The sequence below is a fragment of the Trachypithecus francoisi genome, unplaced genomic scaffold (assembly GCF_009764315.1).
Source record: "Trachypithecus francoisi isolate TF-2019V2 unplaced genomic scaffold, Tfra_2.0 Lachesis_group10, whole genome shotgun sequence".
Lineage (NCBI taxonomy): Eukaryota > Metazoa > Chordata > Mammalia > Primates > Cercopithecidae > Trachypithecus > Trachypithecus francoisi.
In genome coordinates, this window is record NW_022681455.1 from 93,852,534 (window position 1) to 93,872,942 (window position 20,409).

Below are 20,409 nucleotides of genomic sequence, written 5' to 3' on the forward strand. Positions count from 1 at the left end.
AAAAAGGAGGAAAAAAGGAACATACAGGAAAACAGCATTTAAATGTAAATGGTCTAATAAATGTACCAATTAAAAGTTAGAATTTATCTGATTGGACAAAAAAGCAGGACCAAACTGTATGTTGTTCTTAAGTTATATACTTTAAATATAAAAATGTGTATTCACGAACGGAATATTACTTGGCAATAAAAAGGATGAAGTACTGATACATGCTAAAATATGAATGGACCTTGAAAACACTGTTAAGTGAAAAAAGTCACAAAAGAATACATATTTTATGATTCCATTTATGTGAGTTGTCCAGAATGGGCAAATATCTAGAAGCAGAAAGAAGATTCATGGTTGCCAAGGGTTGTGGGGAATAGAGTTTCTGCTTATGGACAAGAAGTTTCTTTCTGGGGTGATGAAAGAATTCAAAAATAGAATGTGGTGATGGCTACTCTGGGAACATACTAAAAGCCATGGAGCTGTACACTTCAAATTGTTGTATAATACAGTGTAAGAATTATATCTCAATAAAGCTGGAAGGGTGGAAAAGGTTATACCATGCTACCACTCATCAAAAGAAAGTTGGAGTGGCTGTATTAGTATCAGAGAAAGTAGATTTCAGAGCAAAAAATATTATCAGTGGCCGGGCGCGGTGGCTCAAGCCTGTAATCCCAGCACTTTGGGAGGCCGAGACGGGCGGATCACGAGGTCAGGAGATCGAGACCATCCTGGCTAACACGGTGAAACCCCGTCTCTACTAAAAACTACAAAAAAAAAAAACTAGCCGGGCGACGTGGCGGCGCTTGTAGTCCCAGCTACCCGGGAGGCTGAGGCAGGAGAATGGCGTGAACCCGGGAGGCGGAGCTTGCAGTGAGCTGAGATCCGGCCACAGTACTCCAGCCTGGGTGACAGAGCGAGACTCCGTCTCAAAAAAAAAAAAAAAAAAAAAAAAAAATATTATCAGTGACAAAGTGGGTCGTTTCCTATTATAAAGAGGACATATAACCCTAAACAGAAAAAAAAAAAATGATAGTCAAGAGATTTCAGCATAATTGGTATAATAGAGAAAATCAGTAAGGATACAGAAGATGTAGCATTATCAATCAACTGACTGCCATTTATAGAACACTACTATCAAGTGCAGAGAGAACATTTACCAACATAGACTGCATTCTGGACCATAAAACAAGTCTTGATAAATGTTAAAGGGTTGAAATACTGTGTTTCACTGATCACAATGGCATTAAATCAGAAATCAGTAAGAGAAAAGATACCTGGAAAATCCCCCAATTCTTGGAAACTAAATTATATATTTCTATCGGTCAAAGAAAGCACAAGAGAAATTAGAAAATATTTTGAACTAAATGACAATGAAAACCCAAAATATTAAAATTTGTGGGATGTAGCTAAAACAGTGCTAAGAGAGAAATACATAGCACTGAATACCTGTTAGAAAAGAAAAAAGGTCTCAAATTAGTGACCTAAGATTTCAGCTTAAGAAAGCAGAAAAAGTGTAGGACTCAATGAAATGGAAAACTGGAAAGTAGAGAAAAACCAAGGCAAACAAAAGCTAGGTTTTTTGGGGGCCGAATGCCATGTCTCATGCCTGTAATCTCAGCACTTCGGGAGGCTGAGGCGGGTGGACTGCTTGAGTTCGAGACCAGCCTGGGCAACATAGCAAGAACTTGTCTTGGGGGGGCGGGGGGGGGTGAGCCAGGTGTGTGAGGTGTGCCTATAGTCCCAGCAACTCGGGAGGCTGAGGTGGGAGGGTCGCTAGAGCCTGGACAGTCAAGGCTGTAGTGAGCTGTGATGGCCCCCCTGCACTCCATTCTGGGCAACAGAGTGAGACCCTGTTTCAAAAAAAAATTTTAAAGAACAACTTAATGCCAATAAATGTGACAATGCGCATGAAATAGACAAATTCTTGAAAGACATAAACTAATAAAACTCAAGTAGTAGTAGTCTCAATAGCCCCTGTATCTACTAAAGAAATTAATTTGTGGTTTAAAAACCTCCTGTCAGAAAACTGTAGGCCCAGATGGCTTCAATGGTAAATGCTACCAAACATTTAAGGAAGAAATATGCCAATTCTATAGAAACTCTTACAAAAAGTGAAGGTGATAAATCATCGTAGTGTTTGAAGGAAAGCAGCTGACAAAATCCAACATTCATTAATGTAAAATCTCTCAAGGAACTTCCTCAGCTTGGTAAACATTTACCAAAAGCACCTACAGATATCATACTTAATGGTAAAAGACTGAATGCCTTGCCCCTATGATCAGGAACAAGGCAACAATGTCCACTCTCACTACCCCTATTCAACATTGTAACTGGGGGTCCTAGCATGTGCAATAAGACAAGAGAAAGAAGCCATACAGCCTGGATTGCCTACATAGAAAAATCACAAAGAATCCACAAAAAGCTACTGGAACTAATAAGGGAGGTTGTGTGATCAATATACAAAAATCAAATGTATTTCTGTATACTAGCAGTGAACAATCAGAAGTAAAATAAAAAATTGAATACCGTAACATTAAAAAATTACTTAGGGGTATGATAAAAACTATGCAAGACATGTATCCTGAAAACTATAAAAGCTTGGTGAGAGAAATTAAAGCCTGAGAAAATAGAGAAGTGTGTTCATGACATTGAATGAAAATGATACCTTATTTTCCAATTCATGGAAAACAGCGGTTTTCTCCCAATTTCCAACCAATTTCAGTCAAAATCCAGATTTATATAAAAAACTGATTCTAAAATTTGTAATTTACAAGGCAAAGGAACTCGAATAGCTAAAATAACTCAAAGTTGGAGGATTCACACTAATTACGAAGCTAGACAAAATATCTGTATTATAATACCACAGTAATCAAGACAGTAGTGTTGGTGGAAGTATAGACACAGAGATCAATAGAACAGAACAGAGTCCAGAAACAGACAACACGTATATGGTAAACTGATTTTCAACAAAGGTGCAAAGGCAATTTGATAGAGAAAGGATAGCCTTTTCAACAGATGGTGCTGGAACCACTGGATATGCATTTAACAAAATAATAGTAAACTTGTTCCCATGCCCTACACCATATACAATAACTAAAAATGAACCACAGACATAAATGTAAAATCTCAAACTACAAAAACTCTAGAAGAAAACAGAAAATCTTGGTGAACATGTTTTATGGGAAAATTTTATATACAACATCAAAAGCACAATCCACAAAATACTGTTAAAATGGATTTTATCAAAACGAGTAATTTCTGCTCTTTGAGACACTGTTAAGAGAATTAAAAAACCAGCCATAGACTATTAGAAAATCTGTACACATTCCATATCTGATGAAGCATTTGTTTATCTACAATTTCTAAAGAATTCTCAAAATTCAGTAGGAAAACCACCAAATGTAAAAGTGGGCAAAAGATTTGAACACACTTTACCCATTACATGCCTGTTAGAATGGCTAAAATCTAAAAAGTGACAAATCCTAAGTTCTGGCAACAATGTGGAGCAATTTTACATATTGGTGGTGTGAATGCAAAATGGCATCACCACTGTGGAAAGTTGTTTCTTAAACATGCCATTATCGTACAACCAGCAATCTCATTCCTAGGTATTTACATAAATGAAATGGAAGCTTATGTTTATTTACACAAAATCATGTACATGACTGTTTATAATGACGTTCTTCCTAACTGCCAAAAAATGGGAAACAACCCAAACGTCCTTCAGCTGGTGAATGCATATAAATAAGCTTGTGGTGCACCCAATCGACTGCTACTTTGCAATGAAAAGGAACTGATACATTCAAAGTAGATAAATCTCAAATGCATCAATGCTTAAGTGAAAGACACTAGATTCAGTAGGCTACTTATGATTCCATTTCTGTGACATTCGGGAAAAGGCAAAACCATTGGACAAGAACATCAGTGGTGGTTTGGGATAGGCGGACAAGGGAGTATGAGGGAATTTTTCAGAGGAAAACAACAGTTTTATACGACTGTAGGTATTTCTAGCACAGAATCGGGAGTCTGTGCAGTAAAATTATAGTGATTATTAGACTGTTGGCTGGAGAAAGATTTGTCATCTTGACTTAACAGGTGATAGCTGAAACTTAGGGGGAGAATATTACAAAGCAAGAAGTAGCTTATGTCTAGAACCAACCTATAATGTAGTAACATTTATACTACTATGAGAAAATAATTATCAACTACTATACAAGATCAGTTAAGATGAAGACTGGTCATTAGTGATACTTGACAGAGCAGTGTCAGTGCATTGGTATGACTTGTTGAAAAATAAATTATGGTAGCACTGCTTATACACAAATTAACAATGTATAAACAGTGTAAGAAATATTCAAGCAAATGGGAGACTGTAGAGATAGCAAATGCAGACCAGACTGTTAGGAAGGCAGAAAAGGGGCTAGAAGAGAAAGAGTTGAAGGAAAGCTTTCTTCAGATACTTAAGATTTTGTGGCCAGGTGCAGTGGCTCATGCCTGTTACCCTAGCACATTAGGAGGCCAGAGCAAGAAGATTGCTTGAGCCCAAGAATTCAAGACCAGCTTGGGCAACATAGTGCAACCCCATTTCTATTGTTAATTAAAAAAAAAAAAAATGAAAACCACTTGTGAGGGTACATCTGTTGATAATAAAGAACACTGATTTTCATTAAAACCCCCAAAACGTTTTAAAGAATAGAAATAAGTGTCATGATAAAATATGTCTGGGATTTGTTTTAAAAATAATCTGAGGAGTGGAAGTGAATGAAAGTATAAATCAAACATGCTGGCCAAACATGCTGAAGTAGAGGAATAGGTATGTGAGGATGCATTATGCTTCTTCTCTACTTTTGTATGTTTACAATTTCCTGTAATATGTCTGTGAATTTGCTTAGTATGCTTTCTGTAAGCAAACATGGATGAAGCAGCATATGAAAAAGAATTTTAACCAACAAACTACCAGAAAATAATGTGACAGATGACTCTTAGAGGCTTTGGAGACACTGAATGGTAAAGGCACTGTACAGCCAGTTTTTCTGGCATTCTGGCAGTGTCTTTCTCAACTGCAGCTCCTCATCTGAGCCACTGTCCAGAAAATAATTGAGTAACTTTCCTCAATTGTCCCAAGGAAAATATATAGCTAACTAGTATCATTCTAGATTTTACTAATTTATTACCTACAATGGATACCTTAGGGAATTAAGGCCTACTTTTCTAGTGAAATCCCAGTTGAGAATGGCTGCTAAAAACTAACATTAGACTGAAAAAAAGAGAGTATTGTATAAAATTGTACTTTAAAAAAGAGAAAAAGATGTGTCTAAGTGACTATCGGATAGCAACGTAATGCTCCATAATTGTAAAAAAATCACAAATTTGTGAACTCACAAATTACAGAAATGTATAGGTCAAAAGTACCTGTGGAAAAGCTTGTTAAAAATAGAACTACTTAGCCCCTTCTCAAATAGCCATCAGCCTCAGCCAGCTGAAAAGGAAAGTTGGCAGGTTATGTAACTTAGTATTTGTTTTCTCTGTAGATATGTTCAAACTCTTCCAGATAAATTGCTTAACTCATTTGAGATTCTTTGACTTAATATTGGGCTGGGTGCATTTGCATTTTAAAATTTTTATATCTTTTTCCCACCATAGAGACTGAGAGAAATTAATAGTATGATACGCACAGGAGAAACTCCAACTAAAAAGAGAGGAATTCTTTTGGAAGATGGAAGTGAATCACCTGCAAAAAGAATTTGCCCAGAAAATCATTCTGCCTTATTACGCCGTCTCCAAGATGTAGCTAATGACCGTGGTTCCCACTGAGGTTAGTCTCTTGTATTGAAATTCTTTTCACAACATGTTTAGCCGCATCCTTTAATGCATCTAGATTATGGAGCTTTTTCTCTTAATCCAGCTGATCAGTTATAGCCTGTTAGTAACAGGAGGGGATATTTTGGTGAGAAATGGGACTTAACTCCTTCCAGTATCCTTAGAACATTTTAATTCATCCCAACTGTCTTTTTTTCCCTACCATTCAGTGATTACTGTCAAGGCTGCTTAGAATCCAAACTCGGATTTTTGACTCTGACAAAGCTTTTAAAAGTACTGCAAGAAAATGATGTGTACCCAAATGTGAGCATACGAGGCTTCTGTTGACATACTCCAACAGAAGAACTGTGTTTCAAGTTCACTCCTACCTGTTTTGTGGTCAGCTGTAGTCCTCATAAAAAGCAAAACAAAAATTAGGTATTTTGTCCTAAAACACCTGGTAGGAGTGTGATTTTTACATTCCTGAAACAGAACAAAGGAGAGCGCACCCAGGTTTGGAGGTCCTAGGTCATTAACCCTCGTCTCCCATTCCCTTTGTGCATGTCTTCCCTCTCCCCATTCGGTGTGGTGCAGTGTGAAAAGTCCTTGATTGTTCGGGTGTGCAATGTCTGAGTGAACCTGTATAAGGGGTGGCACTTTAGGGCTGTAAAATGCATGATTTTGTAACCCAGATTTTGCTGTATATTTGTGATAGCACTTTCTACAATGTGAACTTTATTAAGTACAAAACTTCCAGGCTAAACATCCAATATTTTCTTTAATGCTTTTGTACTTTTTTAAACTGTTAAAGCCCCTATAGTCACCTTTTGGGAATATGTTTTAAATTCTCCAGTTTTTTGTTATATAGGGATCGGCTAAGAAAAGATTTTAAATCAAGTTGAATTGAGGGGATTAATATGAAAAATTATGACCTCTTCCTTTAGGAGAGCTATCTAAAAGAAATGTCTATTAAGGTGATATATTTTAAAATATTTTTGGGTGTTCCTGGGAGTTTAAAAAATTGGTTGGAGAATTTAGGTTTTTATTAGTACCATAGTACCATTTATACAAATTAGAAAATGTTATTTAACAGCTGTTGAATTATCTATACATACCTTTATTAATCACTATTGTTCCAGCAGTTTTCAAGTCAAATTAATCATCTTATTAGGGAGAAAATTCAATTGTAAATTGAATCAGTATAAACAAAGTTACTAGGTAACTTCATATTGCTCTGAGAGAAATATGGAACTTACACTGTTCAATTAGAATAGTGTTCTGCAAAAATATTTATAAAACCTCTCAAGATACTGCTACTGTAATTTTATACGAAGATAAGTGTATTTTTCAATAAAGCATTTATAAATTAGCCTTTGTTTGGTTATATTGAGAAAAGGGTAGTTTCCTGCATAAATGGCAAAGAACAATCATTTATTGGTTTATTTTGTCTCTACTAAACACATTAGTCATTCATCATTTAAATACCAGACTTCATTAGAAACCATTTTAACACTTTTTCTCCCTCCTGCCATAAAAATACAGTAAGTAATTTGCTTAAAAAAACAACACAACACTAGGAACAAGTGTTCTGGTTTCTCTCCCCCAACTAAAGACATTTCTCAGTGATTTCAGTTTGTAAATCAGTAAGACAGTGCAGGCTACAAATCAGTGCAGGCTGAAGACTGAGATTCAAATGATCTTCCACTGAAAAGTGCTGAGCTATGGAACCTGCTCTCTCTATACCGCTCCATTTCCTAACATATATACAACTGAAACCACTGATTTAAAAACTATTTAAGTAGTGCTGAATTCTGTCTGCTCTATTAGTTTAAATGAATGCAACTTACCTTTAGCATTATATTCAGAAAAATACTTAAGCCTCAAGGTCCCCAATAATTTGGAGTACTGAACTAGATAACCACCCTAAGACACTTCTGACAGAAGTAATGCATTACTTAGAGACAGGTTTCCAAACCCTGCTGTTAGAACCTATGCATACAAGGAAAACACTGGCAGTCAGTCATTGTTCACACAGTTTTACTCTTCAGGCAGTCCTCTGCCATTGGTCAGCCTGAACGAGGCCAGAGTCCAGCAGGAAAGTGCATGGTGCACCAGATTCACCATCTCTTAAGTCGCCACTGTTTTCTCTTCTTTACTGAAAGGCTGTACTGAGCCAGGCTTTACCCATGACAGGCCAGCAACATGAACACTTTTATTGTGCTGTTCTTCAGGCTTCTTCTAGGCACAATCAAAACAGATATTTTAAAAAACTACTGATGAGGAGACTTCAGCACTGTACAAACTTGTTTCCCAAAAAAATTACTTGTATGTAATGAGCAGTCTCCAAATGAAGACATTTTAGAAAAGAAACAATGAGTTGGCCATTTCATAAGTAGTTATCCACTTACTTTCTGAGTCAGCATCTTTTCTCTGGCTTCATCATGTACAGAAGGATTCCATGGAGAAAAGCTTAAGGAAGAGAAAAGTATTTAAAAACGATTTGTTGGCTCACTAAATTTCTATAACATTCATTTTGCAGTCATTAAGTTTTAAGCCAATTCCTCTAACTTAATAAAGAACAGTACTTTTTTTGTTTTCCACAAGTATATTTTAGACATTATCTAATTAATTTTCTCACATAACTATCCTTCATACATGAATGATTTCATTTAAGCCTCACACCAACCCCTGAAGTACTATTATTTAAAGATTAAGAAAGCAAAGCAAAATTAATTGCTCTGGATTACCAGAGCTAAAAAGTACAAAAGCCAAGGAGTCCATCTGCTGAGTCCATGCTCTTTTTTTTTGAAACTGAATCTAGTTCTGTCACCCAGGCTGGAATGCAGTGGTGCAATCTCCCCTCACTGCAACCTCCGCCTCCTAGATTCAAGCCCTTCTCCTGCTTCAGCCTCGCTGGGACTACAGGTGCGAGTCACCATGCCTGGCCTTTTTTTTTTTTTTTTTTTTTTTTTTTACTACTTTGAGATGGAGTTTCACTCTTCTTGCCTAGGCTGGAGTGCAACGGCAAGATCTTGGCTCACTGCAACTTCTGCCTCCCAAGTTCAAGCGATTCTCCTGCCTCAGCCTTCCAAAGTAGCTGGGATTACAGGCATGTGCCACCACACCCAGCTAATTTTGTATTTTTAATAGAGACGGGGTTTCTCCATGTTGGTCAGGCTGATCTCAAACTCCTGACCTCAGGTGATGCCCCCACCTTGGCCTCCCAAAGTGCTGGGATTACAAGTGTGAGCCACTGTGCCCGACCAATTTTTGTATTTTTAGTAGAGATGGGGTTTGGCCATTTGGTCTGGCTGGTCTTAAACTCCTGACCTCGTGATCCACCCACTTTGGCTTCCCAAAGTGCTGGGATTACTGGCATAAGCCACCACGCCTCGCCATGAGTCCAAGCTCTTAACAGCTATACTCCACTGCCTTCGCAAGCAGTACCAATGTTGCCAAAGAGTAAAATCACCAATTCGTCCATTCCCAATACTCCTCCAGACACTGTTCCTTAAATCAAATGTCATAGTGCTTCAGGAACCCACCATTCTCACGCTATTCAGTTTCCCTCCTTTTACCACATCTGAATGTCAATGAGGGTGTGGCAGTTTAAGAGGGGCTCCAGCTAAAACTGCAAGCTGAAAAGAGTCCTGACATGTGAATGAATAAATACATCATAAGGATCCCTGGGAAACCAAAGTCACCAGAGAATGTGCTGTCAGCACAGCCTGTCAGATGTTTAAGAGCCTCAGAGGCATCAGAAATCGAGTTGGCACCAAGTTATAAAGGTTGTAGGCTAACAGCTTATGCATGTGCCTTTTAAAATCCCTATTCTGAGACCACCTGGAGAAAGGAAGCAGTGTATTGGAAAGGACAGTAGACAATTCATTTGGGAGATGCACTACTTACCTAATTGCATAGGGGTCTTCTATTTTAGGTTGGTCAAACAAACGAGCAGTGCACACCTTAACACTGTCAACAACTTTACTTTTAAAAAGCTGAATATCTTTTTCATACCTGTGTTAAAAGTTTAAGTCAAAAAGTTACTTAATCTACTTAGCTGCATCTTCAAATTTATTTTAAATAACAAAGCGAAAGTTACATACAGTACTGCAGCCTCTGGGTTCAGGGGGCTTGCTGTATCAATCTTGTAGAAAACTCTCCTTGCATACATTAATACCTGCCAAATATGATTATGGTTCCGCCTAAAGGGAAACATGGTGTGATTACTGAGGCGTCCTTTTGCAGTATTATGTCACTAAAAGAAACCGTTTACTTACTTACCTCCATTTTGCAAATGCTCTCTTCACATCCAGCTCACCTGAGGTGGGATCAACTAGCGGGTGAAAGACGGGAATATCGAACACCAAGCGCTGTATTTAAATAAAGAGAGACGTGTCCTTTAATGGAAGCAATGGCACTTATGAGACCCATAGGAACCGTGATAAAAAGAGCTTCAGGACAAGGCAGTCACGTTATTTAAAGCTAAAGAGCTGCCTCAAGAGGGATACTTAACTACTTTTACCATTTTCCTGAAAAACTAAATTTTGAGATGAAGCGGGGAAAACTCCCTCTCCACTAGAGCCTGAGGGCCACCATTCACCTGGTGAGTGCTGCAGGATGGCAGGCAGCCAGCCTCCCTTGCAGACCCTGAGCAGAGAAACAAAGCTCTGACGGCATGCCGGAAGCTGCTGCAAAGCACAGAAGTCCCCCTGGACAACTACTGGGTAGATAAATCATAAAGGTACCAGGTCAGGAAAAGAACCAGGAAAGCTGTAAGCCCTTTTAGCCCCTCTTGCTGATCCACAAATGAAGCCAGACTGTGTCTCCAACTTACCGGACAGTCACCATCTGGATAGTTATCAGGGATGTAAACTGTAAACTTAAATACGCCATCTTGGTAAAGTCCATGCCGTATGAATATTACTCCAAACCACACTGTAGGAAAAAATAAAAGAGTTAAGGCCTAAATTTGTGTGGGAGGAACTAAATGTGCCCATAAATTAAGAATGAATCCTCATCTTACTTAATGCAGAGCGATAAGATGGCTGCACATAGACGCCTGGTAGCTTCTGCTTCACAACCAAGGTACTACAACAAAAGCAGAGTTATTAATTTGTGTGGATACAAATGACACATGAAGATGAAACCACCCCACATTCACTTCGAGACAATGAATGGCCCCTCAAGGGGCAGCTGATACCCAAATCCTGCAAGCCAAGTTCTCACAATCTCTCACCTGACACGATCAGAGCCCCGGCCCTGACCGCTGCCCACTACCAGCTTCATAGCAGCAGCTCACAGAGAAACAAGCAGGCCAGCAGGGGCCCCACAGTAAGAACTAAAGCCAAACAGGGAAAAATGAAGAATCAAGTTTCCTCCCAGAAATCCACTCTTCCAAAACATCATCTTGGAAACCAGCCTATAGGTAATTCCGAATAATGCAACCTGAGGTAAGTTATGTACAGTTGAGGTCAATGAGAGTATCTGTAAAATTATGCTTTTGTGACTGGATGATCATTCAAAAACTTCTAAAATACAATGTTAGATAAATTAAGATTTCTTGGAATCGGGTCACAAAGTTGTCATTTTACATTTTAATCACAAGATCCCACAGCAGAGGGCAATGTTCAGACTCGCAGTGCTGCCTGGGGAGGGCAGGCATCCTTGTGTGGCTCTCACACGCCCTGCTCTCAAACGGACACCTGATGCAGACACCTGAACTCTGTGGGCCTTGCCAGGGAACGGGAAAATAGGTGCTGAAAACAAGAAACAACAAATGTACCGACACAAAGCCTACACTGGTTCTTCCGGGACCCAGTTACCCACTCACAGCCATTCTGGTCACTAACCTGCCAATCCTGGATTTTATGAAGAACTAGTTTATCAGGCCTTAAGTTATCATTTTTATTACCTACTTTCCATTCACTTATTTTTAATCATTTTCGAGTTATTATCTAGTTCATTTTTAAGTTGCTAAAATTCAGCATGTCAATAGCAACATGGCTGGCAGATGTCTCTACTACAGTGAAGTTTGCCAGAAAAGGCAGTTCTGTGTTCTAATACAGATGTAATCACCACAATAGAGGCCTATCCATCTCGCTGCCCAGCCTCAAACACAAGGCCTCCATTATAGAGCCAAAGGGGCCATTACTACCAAATCACACCCAGCCAATTACACTGGGGCCTCAGACCCTCTGACCATTACAACATTAATACATTGAGGGAAGGGTCAAGGGTGCCTTTTTTTTAAAATTTTTTTTTGGTTTAAAAAAAAAAAAAATGAGGTCTCATAGGCTGAGTGTGGTGGCTCACACCTGTAATCTCAGCCCTTTGGGAGGCCGAGACAGGCAGATCACTTGAGGTCTGGCGTTTGAGACCAGCCTGGCCAACATGGTGAAAACCAGTCTATACTAAAAATACAAAAATTAGCGGGATGTGGTGGCGCATGTCTGTAGTCCAGCTACTGAGGAGGCTGAGGTGGGAGAATCACTTGAGCTCTGGAATGTGAGACAAGCGTAGGCCATATAGTGAGACCTCATCTTTTTTTTTTTTTTTTTGAAATGGAATCTCACTGTGTCACCCAGGCTGGGATGCAGTGGCAGAATCTCAGCTTACTGCAGCCTCCGCCTCCTGGGTGCAAGTGATTCTCCTGCCTCAGCCTCCTGAGTAGCTGGGACTATAGGTCCACAGCTGGGAAATCTTTAATTGTTTTTTAAAGACAGGGTGGTCACTCTGTTGCCCAGGCTGGGCTTGAACTCCTGGGCTCCAGTGATCCTCCTGCGTCAGTCTCCCAGGCAGCTGGGATTACAGGCATGAGCCACTGTGCCTGGCTTAAGGATGCTTTTAAAATAACTGTATACAAAGGAATTTTTAAATTATGGAAATTAAGAATTATCCAAACTTTCTGTCCTTTTAACAAATTCTCGAATGAAATGCCGTCTCCGTCTGTGCAGTGCTGGAGCCCCCGTGTGTGCCAGGCACCACAGGGTCGCTGCCAGCACTCTGCACCCTGGCTTCTTGCACTCCACAACCAGGCGCAACTGCAGCCCAGCTGCAGACCTCGGTGACCAGTCAGCGTCTTCCTTACATGGAGCCCACGTCTTTGTCTCTTCCCTAGAATTGCGAAGTCCTGCCTTTGGGGGTCATATAGAATAAGTCAGATCCTTCCTTGTGGCAGACCTTCAAATATATTAAGACAGCTTTAATACGTGCTTAAACTTTCTCTTCTCCAAGAAAACTTCTCCAGTTCCTCCAACTGTTGATCCCTAAGGTCTGGCTTCCTGGTCCCTCCCTGCTAGGCCTTGTCCTCCATCTGTCAGGAGGCTGACTACAAGGCGACAACCAAATGGAGCGCCACCCTCCAGCCAGGCCTGACCAAGAAGGCAGAGACGGCCACTCTCCCACTGTCCTGCTCTCCAGAAAAATCTCTCCAGGAGGCAGGTTCCTCACCTCACATAAACCAAGACCGCATTTATTAAGTTCCCAATCTACTGTAGGTTCTTTTTTTTTGAGATGGAGTCTCGCTTTGTCGCCCAGGCTGGAGTGCAGTGGCGAAATCTCGGCTCACTGCAACCTCCACCTCCCGACTTCAAGCGATTCTCTGCCTCAGCTTCCTGAGTAGCTGGGATTACAGGTGCCCGCCACCACACCTGGCTAATTTTTCTATTTTTAGTAGAGACGGAGTTTCACCATCTTGGCCAGGCTGGTCTTGAACTCCTGACCTCGTGATCCACCTGCCTCAGCCTCCCAAAGTGCTGGGATTATAGGCGTGAGCCACCGTGCCCGGCCAGTCTACTGTAGGTTCTTAATAAACCTTAGTTTCTTCCTTTTTTTACTCTCCAACACAGACATGGAAATTAAAGTACCCTCTGCCTTTACATCGTATTCACCCGAGCTCTAAAGAATCTTTAAGAGAGGCTATTTTTATAACTCTACCTAACTCTTGGTTAAGAAAGATTTTATCACCAGCAATAGCCTATAGTTTTATATTTATTCAGTCTGATACTGGAAAGGGACAGGTTTGAGTTTTGAGATTAAATGTCTGCCCTTTACTGCGTCCATCAGAATAAATTTCATTCTTCACTTTAAAGGATCGTTCCTAATTTAACCAAATAGTTTGTTAAGAACTTACAATTCTGCAAGAAGAGAGTATTCCAGGTAGAAGGGTCCATAGGACGCATGCGTGCCATTTGTTGACTGCGCTGCTGGGGCAGGAGACGTAGGCTTAGTTATGGGCAAAGCATTTTTGGGAATAGAAGGCAGCTGTTTCTTTGGTGCAGTTCGTGGAGGACTGGTTTTCACGTCCCCTGTTAATGTCTTCTCTTCACCTTCAGATCGCTATACAAGATGAAGTTGTAAGAATATCTGTTAAGATGATTCTTAAATCACAAGAGTACATTATTAGCTCCATGGCCTAAATGCTGGAATTGCTCCTTTACAAGCACATTCTAACACCATGACCAAGATGACTAGAAAGTCCTATGGGCAGGCAGGCCATATAAAGAGAAGACAAAGCTGAAGCAAGACCAAAGCATTAGAGAAACTCTTTCATATAGGGAAACTCATCCTATAAGGATGATACAATCAGTGTGTACAGGATTAACTGAAACACAAAGAAATGGTTTTTCCTAGTGGCCCCAAAAAGAGGGCAAGGGGTTTCTAAGCAATTAGACAACTGTACAAGGCTAGAAAGTCCCCCAGCACTTAGATGCTACAGAAGGTTAGGTGCTAAGAAGCTCAAAATAGTGTGGATGAAATTAGTCACTGCCTGTTAGCACTTGGGTTAGAAACAAAGAGTGAAGCTATTCTCTCACTTGCTTGGGTCTGATTTTGATTTGTCCCTACTGGGTATGTTTTGACATTTCAAATATCACCAGCATAAACCGTCATCCTTCATCAAAGTCATAGGTCGACATGAGTCAGAGACTAAACTACCATCTCATAGGTACTTCCTTGGCGCAAGTACAACCAAAGGCTGTTTAATTAGCTATATAAAAACATGTATATCATATGCATTGCTCTAGTGATGGGTGCATCTAAAGGCCCTGACTTTAGCACAATATAATATGCCAATGTAGCAAAACTGCACTTGTACTTCATTACTATGTACAAGTAAGGAAGAGATGTATGTCATGTACATAGAAAAAAAGTAATAGTGGTGTTTATTCTCCTAGAGGTGGGATTATGGTTTTTCTTTTTTTTTTTTTTTTTTTTGAGATGGAGTCTCGCTCTGTCGCCCAGGCTGGAGTGCAGTGGCGCAATCTCAGCTCACTGCAAGTTCTGCCTCCCAAGTTGATGCCATTCTCCTGCCTCAGCCTCCCAAGTAGCTGGGACTACAGGTGCCCGCCACCATGCCTGGTTAATTTTTTTGTATTTTTAGTAGAGACTGGGCTTCACCGTGTTAGGCAGGATGGTCTCAATCTCCTGACCTCGTGATCTGCCCACCTCAGCCTCCCAAAGTGCTGGGGATTACAGGCGTGAGCCACCGCGCCCAACCGGTTTTTATTTTCTTATTGTTTGCCTATTTTAATCTTTCCTAAAATGAAAAAATATTTTTAAAAAAATCATTTTATTTAGAAAAATTAAACTAGTGCCCCTCAAGTCTGACTTAATGGTATCAGACTAGCCTTTCCCACAGCTGTTCTAACCGTAGAACCTTGAAGTTTAGTAGAAAACTACAATATGTCACAAATTTCATCATGTGTAAATATAACCTCAATCATCTTAGAATTGTGATGACCAGAACAATTTCTATTTGAGATGCAATCCCAGTCTCAGAAACACAACTTTAACCAACAAAATAATTACTTCTCAAGAGTGTAAGACCTTAACTAGAAAAATCAGGTAATTTTGTCAAGATTACAGGTGACCGTGACAGATTATTTTAGCCTTCATTCTGACCCTGTTTTCAGACACAAGAAAATGAGTTTCCTTACTGAATTTATCACTATACCTACTTTGCGTACAGAGCTTGTAGACATGCTCCAGAAAGGGTTCATAACGTGTATTCCAAACAAAGAAATTCAGTGGCGTGTCATCCAAATCTTGTCTTCAGCATTCACTTTACCTTAAAACAAGATGGGGAAACATAGAAACAAGCCAACACCAACAATTAAGACTTTTTTTTTTTTTTAGATGGAGTCTCGCTGTGTTGCCCAGGCTGGAGAGCAGTGGTGTGATTGCAGCTCACTGCAACCTCCAACTCCTGAGTTCAAGTGATTCTCCTGCCTCAGCCTCCTGAGTAGCTGGGATTACAGGTGCCTGCTACCATGCCCAGCTAAGTTTTGTATTTTTAGTAGAGACAGGGTTTCACCATGTTAACCAGGCTGGTCTTGAATTCCTGACCTCAAGTGATCCATCCACCTCAGCCTCCCAAAGTGCTGGGACTACAGGCATTAGCCACCACGCCCGGCCAACTGTTAAGACTTCTGAAATGATGAATAACTGATTATGATACCCTGGATATACAATATGTTATATAACAAAGGGTTGTAAAAACCTAGGAAAGGGTCTTCAGGCATCTTCAGAAATAGTTTCCTTCTATACCCACTTCCTTTTCTGGTTCTAATTTCTTTCACACTTTTAGATGTCTATAAGAATCTGTGCACCAGGTCCCTTGGCCAGGATTCAGATTACTCAGTGACACAGATGAGCCTTGGTGCCAGAAGTTCAGAAGATAAGGACAACAGTTGCTACTAGCACATCTCAGCATTTAACTAACAGGAAAGCCAGATTCAGAATGCACTGTACCCACATACACAAAAGGTGTATCACTGTTCCTAGGGTTATGGGAACAAACAATAAAGATACAAGGAGGCTGATTTAAGAGCTGCCCCAACTCACTTGAGTACAAAATGATTCCTCCAGCAAAGTATTAGCCAAAGAAATAAGAGAAAACAGGGAAGGCAGAGCACACATATGTCACTAAGACGACAGAAGAAGTTACCTGAGTCCTGTCAGTACCATCCCCCAATAAATTGCCTTCTACAACTTCGAAACATACAGAAACTGCAGGATCACGTACTTAAGGAACTGCCAAGCAATCCAGACAAATACAACAAGAGGCACGCAAGAGAGACGTTTCACAAGTACAGATCTTCCAGCCGAAGCTTCAAGTCGTGGATAAGAAAGCATGTATCAAAGCTCATAAAGTCAGTGGGTCATTTACTAAAAATACAAAGAAGCAAAGGAAAAGCAACCAAGCCCAGCTGTAAGAACAGCAACTTCTCTGCCCTGGTGATTTTCCCTCAGGCTCTGTTACCTTTAAAGCAGAGCTCCTTCTCTATGAATTCCTACTTGCACCAGTCAAAAGGCTGAAGGTGAAAAGGGTCAAAACTAAGCAACGTTTTCCTAATTTCTTAAGCAGGTCATGAGCAAACTATGTACTAACTGTCCCCAGTCAGCAATAATTTGTCTTTTCTGATGAGCTTGTGACATCCAGGGACCTACTCAACCCAGGTCATCCATACCTTGCCAGTGCCTATTATTGCTGTTTTCTTTTCGAAGAGAAAATGCCACCCAGTAATTAAATCAGAGGAATGAAGATCCTGGTTCTTCTACTAGCATGGGTAACATCCAATAAGTAACAACAGCTCTCTGCAAATCTGCTTTTAAAGGTGAGTATGACACAGTGAATATACTTGGGATATCAATAATGTGCGGGGGAATGTTCCCGTTTGGCTCAAATGAAGACACTGATTTTCAGATCTAGCAGTAATGTGCAGCACCCCAGTGTCCTCTAGGACACACCTAACACGGGACCCCATCCCTTGGGACACAGTGGTGCACTCCACCACATACATTTAATGGGTTGGTGCAAACCTGTAAAGTCTCTTTCAGGTCTAACGCGTTAGGATTCTCTTTAAGAATTCTCCTTTAAAATCCAATAAATTTTGTCCCCACTTCTGCCTGTCATTAAGCAGGAGATATTGTCTTCTGCTGCCTAACTTTGCCATGGATCTTTTAATCCAATGTTTCCAGCAGCAACATAATCATGAGAAAGTGTAGTACACTTTTCAGGGTCTAGTCTAGGACAAGCACAGCATACATGTTCTGAGAAGAATGACATAGATGGAAGCACGACATAGGTTACATCCTTGTCATTGGGAAACAATTTTAGAATTTCTGCCTGTTCAGCCACGGCTGCATTCCTTTACATCACCCAGCTGAGAAGTCTGGGTCTTCAGCCTGCGCGAATGATAGGCAGAGCTAAAACTAGGCTAAAACATGAGTGCTGCTGTTACTCTTCATGCCACAGCGCACTCACATCACCCCGAATCGGACTTAAGAAATTACACGTTAAGAGGAGACAGAGCAGCGGCCAGAAAAACGATAAAAACGGCCCAGGCCAGGCTTGCTGGGGACAGTAGGGACCTGCGGTGGCCTCGGACCGGCACCCTCACCGCGGGCGGAAACCCGTCTCTGAGCACTCAGGGAATCTGGACAAACCTGTCTCGAGGTGATGCAAGGCGGGGGCCCTGTCCTGGCCTCGCAGTTAGCTCGAAGCTGGCCCGGGAGCCGCGGGCCCCTCCAGTGGGGGGCTCTGGGGCCCGGCGACGCCCCCTTAACCAGAGCTCGGGATCGGGACCTGGCCGGGGAGGGTGGGCACGGGCCGGGGCGAGCCAGCTGGGCCTGCCTCTCTCCCTCGGGCCGGGCCTGCCCAGCTTGAGCCGCAGTCCCCAGCAGCGGTCCCGGGCTGCGAGGCGGCCAACGCAGCAGGTGCCGGCAAACGCGCACAGGTGCCCGGCCCCGCCTCCGTGTCCCACTGCGGCCGCCGTCGCCGCCGAGTCGCGAGTGCCCAGGATGGACAAATGCCGGGTCTTTGGAAGCTGGCGGCCAGATTTACCGACACCTCAGTCCTCGCGTACCTACCAGCCTGCCTGGCAGTGCGCCTCCCCCCGGTGCCTTCAATGCAGAGCTCCTGGCTGCCGAGCGCCGTCGCGGCCCGACAGCATCTCCGGCCGCAGCGCCAGCCCTGCCCCTGCTTGATCCCCGCCCCGCCCCACCCTGCCCAGCCCTCCGCACCGGGCTCCGCCCCGTGGTGCACGCTCCTGGGGCCCGAGGCTTCCGCCTTGCCTCCCGGCGCCAACTGGCTCTCACACCTGCCCGTCAAGGACGTTCTTCCGGGGGCGCTGGAAAAACCACACTCCGTCCTGCAAATCAAATCAACCCAGTTTGGGTGGGGCTGCACTTTACCCCCCCCCCCCCCTTACGTAATAGCGCCTGGGACGACCTGTCAGTCCTGGAAGTATCGGCCCCCCCCGCCGGGAGGGATGGGCAGAGACAAACAAGCGTCGGGTCACAATTGGCCAGGGCGTCTGCCAGTCACGATGGAGACCCGCCCAGAGGTTTGTGCGCTCAGGCCACAGCGCAATCGCCATGCACAGGGGCTGGGGTGCAGGATGGTGTCCCTGAGCCAAGCTTTGTGGGAGGGCCGGGCCGCGAGACTACTCTGTGGCACCCAGCGCAGGGTCCTACTGCTTTGGGCAGCGCTGCGAGGCCCGAGGCCGCCACGTTGGGCCCACAGAGTTGCAGGGGTCAGAAGGACGCTTGGCGTGGGGCCAAGAAACGCCCGTTTGCTTGATCAGTGCAGGAGCTGAAGGGGAGCTCAGCTGCAAGTCGGCCTTGGGCACTACAGCAGCCAGAGGAGCCTTGTAAACCTGTGCTTGTCGCCCCAGCCTGCAGCATCGGAGTGGGGGCCAGGGGCTGGGGGGAGGGGGGAGGCTGAGGACCAGGAATCCACATTTGTCACGGTTCCCTTGCTGATTCTGGCGCACACTGAAGTTGAAGAACCTCTTCTATGGCAACGTAGTTCCTGGTCATTCTTTTTTTTTTTTTTTAGTTTTTTCTTTTAACTCACACGCTTTCACTTGGATCTCCTGTCTCCTTTCCCATAGAGGTCTCTCTCTGCCCTGATTCTGTGATCGCTGCCAGCGGCTTTCCAGGCCTCTTCTTACCAACGGTGCCTCCCTGCGGTTAGTCCCTCCAATCTCGGCACTCCACTTCCACACTTGGGCGACAGCCCTCTCCCCGCAAGCCGCTCCCCCTTCTCTAGACACCAGAGGCGCTGACCTGTCTGTGACACCGCCTCAGTGTCTTACACTCATAAGAGAAGACACATTCTCTGGCCGGGTTGTTTGGTCCATTTTTGGTTGCCTCCGAGATTCGGGTAAGTGACTTATTGAAGGGCGGGAAGCCAGATTCTCCTGATGTTAATCCCAGGACTTGGTTCTGAAACCCAGCTTCCTCCCCCAGCTGAAAACACTTCTGGGCCACTTCCTTTTGTCCACTTAGGACACATTTAGGAATGTTATAATGCCTTTTAATACGAGTCTTAATACAGAAAGGCAGGCGAGCAGGAAAGCCTTTTTTAGGCCACAGGTGGTCTTTAGCACCTCTGTGGCCCATTTCCTCCCAATCTTCTTTGAAGCACATTATGCTCTTCAAAGCTTTTTTTCTGCTTTCATCCTTTCCCCATCCTTCAGTTTTCACCGAGGACCCACATAGGTATTTCTCCAGCTCACATCTATCCACTGAGCTTCCAGTGCATGTCGTCAACTGCCCACTTGGCACCGGATGCCTCAGACACACCAGCATCAGACTGCACATGGCAGAAAAGCC

General features: G+C 42.6%; 2 protein-coding genes across 10 annotated transcripts in view; one reads left to right on the plus strand and one right to left on the minus strand.

The window, feature by feature from the left end:
* RBL2 (RB transcriptional corepressor like 2) overlaps positions 1-11,296 on the plus strand; it is a 127,959-nt gene extending 116,663 nt beyond the window's left edge. For 3 of the 5 annotated variants that reach the window (XM_033218404.1, XM_033218402.1, XM_033218403.1), the window contains one exon: positions 5,632-7,156. In XM_033218404.1, coding sequence (XP_033074295.1) covers positions 5,632-5,802 — 171 coding nt within the window. In that variant the 3' untranslated portion in view covers positions 5,803-7,156. Of the gene's footprint in view, positions 1-5,631; positions 7,157-10,822 lie in introns of those variants that run through there. The other 2 variants (XM_033218401.1, XM_033218400.1) reach the window with 2 other exon arrangements.
* AKTIP (AKT interacting protein) lies at positions 7,198-18,821 on the minus strand. Of its 5 annotated transcripts, none has more exons than XM_033218410.1 (10): positions 18,657-18,821; positions 15,747-15,856; positions 13,922-14,127; positions 10,814-10,878; positions 10,625-10,725; positions 10,072-10,160; positions 9,894-9,992; positions 9,697-9,804; positions 8,196-8,256; positions 7,198-8,022 (listed from the first exon to the last, which is right to left on the minus strand). In XM_033218410.1, exons 2-10 carry the CDS (start codon positions 15,786-15,788, stop codon positions 7,915-7,917), a joined length of 879 nt encoding a protein of 292 aa, XP_033074301.1. In that variant the 5' UTR covers positions 15,789-15,856; positions 18,657-18,821; the 3' UTR covers positions 7,198-7,914. The 5 variants fall into 5 exon arrangements, with proteins under 5 accessions (XP_033074301.1, XP_033074296.1, XP_033074300.1 ...); XM_033218405.1 differs by having other exon boundaries at positions 7,198-8,025; positions 18,661-18,783; XM_033218409.1 differs by having other exon boundaries at positions 7,213-8,022; positions 18,661-18,783.
* Between the last annotated feature and the right edge of the window lie 1,588 nt (positions 18,822-20,409).

What these genes read in the sequence shown, in the direction of transcription:
- AKTIP (XM_033218405.1), bottom strand. Translation starts at nt 15,788, where the DNA reads ATGAACCCTTTCTGGAGCATGTCTACAAGCTCTGTACGCAAA. An exon ending in AGAGCATTTGCAAAATGGAG is followed by an intron (nt 9,993 to 10,071) that starts GTAAGTAAGTAA and finishes GTTTCCCTTTAG; the next exon opens with GCGGAACCATAATCATATTT. An exon ending in AACCCAGAGGCTGCAGTACT is followed by an intron (nt 9,805 to 9,893) that starts GTATGTAACTTT and finishes CTTTTAACACAG; the next exon opens with GTATGAAAAAGATATTCAGC.